Source organism: Aplysia californica, unplaced genomic scaffold (assembly GCF_000002075.1).
Source record: "Aplysia californica isolate F4 #8 unplaced genomic scaffold, AplCal3.0 scaffold00384, whole genome shotgun sequence".
NCBI classification, from domain to species: domain Eukaryota; kingdom Metazoa; phylum Mollusca; class Gastropoda; order Aplysiida; family Aplysiidae; genus Aplysia; species Aplysia californica.
This window is the reverse complement of record NW_004797654.1, coordinates 112,338-117,087: the sequence shown is the minus strand read 5'-3', so window position 1 is coordinate 117,087 and position 4,750 is coordinate 112,338. Positions and strand designations below refer to the sequence as shown.

Below are 4,750 nucleotides of genomic sequence, written 5' to 3'. Positions count from 1 at the left end.
GAGAGAGAGAGAGAGAGAGAGAGAGAGAGAGAGAGAGAGAGAGAGAGAGAGGGACACAGTGCCTTATTTTACGTTTTACTTTTAACTGTATACATTTAGTAAGAGTTTTACAGCACTTTAAACACAAATATAGGTCAGATTAGTGCCAAAGATTAGGGTTGCTACTAATGAGTAAAACACAAAGAGAAGGAGGAGGAGAGATAAGGATAACAGATGTTTTAGTTTAGTTTTAGTAGAGATTTTACAGCACTCCCAACTGCAAAAGGTCAAATGAGCGCCAGAAGATTAGAGGCGTTACAAGAGAGTAACAAACATAAAAAAGAAGAAGGGGAGATAAGGGCGATAGATGTTAGATAGGAAAGAAGAAGCAAACCACACCAGAGCACCCGCCAACCACCCACTTACAGATGTTTGATGGGAAAGAAGAAGCATACCACATCAGAGCATCCGCCAACAACCAATGCACTACATCTGTAATAGTAACGGTGAACAAGTTTTAATCAACATTTCTAGACAGTATCTTCTGTACATCAGGGATGACAAGACACTTACCTCACAGAACTGAATCCCACGAACGCTGTTGCCATAGCCATCCAAAGGAGGCGACCACATGAACATGCCCATCACGTTAGGCACAACCAGCATTATGCCCCCTGACACGCCAGATTTTCCTGGCAAGCCCACCTGTGAATGGCCAAGTGTGTTATTGTAAGTTCAGACCAAAAAAAAAAGTATTTATCACTGAACATGCACCCCGAGTCTCCATCAAGAGCATTTAATTATGTTCGCTTTTTATTCAAATTCTAATGTAGGTGTTTTTACGCTCCCATTTTAGATCATAGGAGGCGGATTTCCGACTTGCTTGTCAGGGCCAACACATACCGAGAGGAACAATACATCCCTGCAGAAAGACTGAGATACTCAATTAAAATTCTACCCACTCGGGAATCGAACTCAGGTCTTCTAAATGCCAAAGCAAAACACCTACCCACTATACCACAGACACCAGTAGAGGAAGAGTCAAGAAGTGAGACCTACCACTGGCATCCTCCAACCACGTGCACAGGCAGAAGGACAGATGGATAAACAGATAAACAGACAGACGAATTTATGAATAGAGAAGTAACATTAACTCACTAGAGCCTATTCTCGTGTATCTACGGGACGCCCGGGCCTAATCCCATGTATTTACGGGATGCGCTTGATCGATCGATATCTCCGGTGTTTTTCGGTTATAAGCTACGCGAGGCAGCGAACCAACAGTTGACCTACTTGTTTCGTTTCGTCAAAAATTTGGAGAAATTATGTGCTATACTTTTTTAACTGACACGGACTAAGTAAGTCACCCCTGCATTGCGAGGGATGATTTTATTATAAATTGGGCGCAGAAAAAATTACATAACCCCATGACATTGCTATTTCAAAATACTGATAAAATAAAAACTATTTGGACAAATTAGAAGCAGTTTTCTTTCTTTTTTTTAAAGATTTATTTCTTTCTCTTGTTGTATTTCTACTATTATGATAGCTTTCACAGTCTTTTTGAGGTTAACACTTCAAAACATCACAAAAAAAGTCAGGCTGCAATGGTCGTTGGGGGAAAAATATCTCAGGCTCAAGTGAGTAAAGATTCCAAAATCAAGAAAAACGACAATCACACAAATTTTCCAGCCCCAAAGTGAAAGGCCTCATTCCTAAACCCCTAACCCCCCCCCCCCCCCTCTCCCCCCAGATGCTCCCACCCGTAACGATCCATCCATCCCTCCCCTCCTCTCCTTACCAACCCCAGCCCAACCTCTCTCTTCTTACCCATCCATCCCACTAACCCCTCCCCTTAAAGCCACCCCCCTCCCCCCCCCCCATCCCCTACCCAACTCCCCTTTTAGTTTAAGTGTTTTACAGCACTTGCAACACAATAAGATCATATAAGTGCCAGAGATTAGAGGGGTTACAAGAGAGTAACAAACACAAAAAAGAAGGAGGAGAGATAAGGACGATAGATGTTTGACAGCAAAGAGGGAGCAAACCACACCAGAGCACTCACCAACCACCCCCTACTCCACTCACCTTGAAAGCAAACTGTCCGGAGTAGTCGTACATGCCACAGGACAGCATGAGGCTGAGCGTGTCACGGATGCAGTAGGGTTCGAGCACCTTGAGCCCCGTGACGGGACAGATGCCCCCGTTTGCCAGCGTGGCGGCGATCACCGAGGCCGAGTCGCACGTCGTCTCCACGGAACACAGCTGGGGGGATACACACGGACAGATGATCAACTACTGGGAACACACACAGAACCACATGCAGGCGCAGCAGTTGCAAGCGCCCTAAAACCCTCGACTATAAAAAATAGATATAAACGCATGCACGCATGCACGCACACACATTGAGCTAAGAGGCACTTGCTTGTGTTTGTTTGTTTGTTTGTTTGCTTTGTTTGTTTGAGTAAAGAGAACAACTTTGGCACAAAGATGGGGGCACACCGTTAACTAGTGGTTAGTTGGTATCATGCTGGACAGTGGTGCACATGACCTTAGTTTGAATCCCCAACAGAACACACACATTAAACAATGAAGAACTCTTTTTCTTTTGGTTCGCATGTTTGTTTGTTTGAATAAAGAAAAGCACAATGGTGGGGACACATCATTAGCTCAGTTGGTATCATGCTGGACTGCGGAGCAGATGGCCCTGGTTTGATCTCCAATACGGCGTTCTGAACTTGGGCTGTTTTGGGGAGTTTTTAAAGTTCTCCATCTATTTGGCTCTGTACTATTGGAGATGGTGTTAAAGTCAGGGGTCCTGCCTCATAAATAACTTTACGGTGTTGAAAGGGCTGTTAAACTTATATAATGACCAATGACACAATGATGGTCATTTAGATCAGGGAAAAACATTGGGAAAAGATGAGAAGTAGGACTACGAGAGGCGCCGTCCAACCACCTGCAGCCACAGGAGACACACACACAGAACAACTATGAATCACTGAAAATTTGGGTTAAATGTTTACATAAAGTTTTCCTAGGGAAAAGATATCGTACAAACTATACATAAGTCTGTTACTGAAAAACATAACGTACAAAATAATTTTTACAGAGTAACTTGCTCTGAATATGGACTGAAAAGTAGAATCAGGATCTTCCCAGCCCTCATAATGTATTTGTAAATGAATAAATAAATAAACAATAACGGTGTGTGTGGAGTGGGTGGGAGGTTAAGGTTAGGGAAGGAGTGGGGAGAGTAAGGGTTAATGTAGGAGGAGAGGATATACTGTCAGTCTTAAGGTAAGACGGGGATTAGACTCAGCGCTTAGGTAAGTGGAAGGTGGGGAGGGTAGGGGGGGGGGCTTTAGTTGTTCCCAAAGAAAAAAAGTTTAATTAGTATGTAAATAATAAAGAAGAAAAAAGCATCAGCACTGGGTACTACCTGGAAATAGAAGTCCAGAGTTTCCTTCAGATTGGTTCCTTTGGGGAAGCACTGTGGATTAGAGGGTGAACATAAATGATGGATTACATTATGTTGCTGCTGCTGTTGTGGTGGTGGTGGTTATTGTTGTTGCTGTTGTGGTGGTGGTTGTTGTTGTTGTTGTGGTGGTGGCGGTGGTGGTGGTTGTTGTTGTTGTTGTTGTTATTATTGCTGTTGTGGTGGTGGTGGTGGTTGTTGTTGTTGTGGTGGTGGTGGTGGTTGCTGTTGTTGTTATTGCTGTTGTAGTAGGGGTGGTGGTGGTGGTGGAGATGGTTGTTGTTGGTGTTATTTCTGTTGTGGTGGTGGTGGTTGTTGTTGTTGTTGTTGTTGTTGTTGTGGAGGTGGTGGTGGTTATTGTTGTTGCCGTTGTGGTGGTGGTTGTTGTTGTTGTTGTTGTTGTTACTGTTGTTGTCAATCCAGTAACCTTTGAGCATGTAACCTTAGGCTCAATACTATATTTAAAAAGGTGGAGGTAAGGAGCTTAGTGAAGTGTAGAACTTAGGATATTTCTACAGTGTTATGTTCATCGATAGCAAAATAAAAATATAATCCCTCCCTCCCTCCTTCCTTCCTTTGTTCTTTCCTTCTCTCTCTCTCTCTCTCTGTCTCTCTTTCTCTCTCTCTCTCTTTCTCTCTCCCTCCCTCTCTCTCTATCTCTCCCCCTCTCACTCTCCTTCCATCTCTCTCTCTCTCACTCTCTCTCTCTCTCGCTCTCTCATACTCTCTCTCTCTTGCTCTCTTACTCTCTCTCTCTCCCTCCGTCTCTCACTCTACCTCCTTCTCTCATTCCTCACTCCCTCCCCTTTCTTTCTCTCTCTTGTCTGTCTGTCCGTCCGTCTGTCCGTCCGTCCATCCGTCCGTCCCTCCCTCCCTCTCTCTCTCTCTCTCTCCCTCTCTCCTCTTCCTCCAACCATCGTGTGACAAAAACTCAATCAGTTTTTCTAAAGGCAGCTAGGTCATGTGCTACATTATAACTAACCTGATAAGATTTCCTGCAAAAAGAAGAATGGCCCCATCTAAGAAATAAGTAGAACACAGAACCAAAACTCCAAGCCACAAAAAGGTGCAGAATAAGACGAGGATGGAAAAGTCACAAAGAACCACTTACGCAGAGAACAGCTTACCTGTTTTTCTTTCATGTAGTATCCAATAGCGAAATTCCTGTCAGCTGTCTGCCTCTCGGACAAGAACCTGTGCAGGAAAGAGTTCTTTGCATAAGACACAGCACAAAATTTTTCATGGAGAATTTGATCTTTTGTAAAGAGAAGTAAAATGACACAGTATCAGCGG

The 4,750-nt window shown here is 43.8% G+C and overlaps 1 protein-coding gene across 1 annotated transcript in view; it reads right to left on the bottom strand.

Annotated features, from left to right (window-relative positions):
* Window positions 1–4,750, bottom strand: part of LOC101859656 (glutaminase kidney isoform, mitochondrial) — a gene marked incomplete at its 5' end in the record, with an annotated part of 17,436 nt that overhangs the window by 3,291 nt on the left and 9,395 nt on the right. Inside the window, 4 exon segments of the mRNA XM_013085539.2 lie at window positions 553–684; window positions 2,068–2,244; window positions 3,422–3,472; window positions 4,585–4,651. Of these exon segments, the coding sequence (XP_012940993.1) occupies window positions 553–684; window positions 2,068–2,244; window positions 3,422–3,472; window positions 4,585–4,651 (427 nt within the window).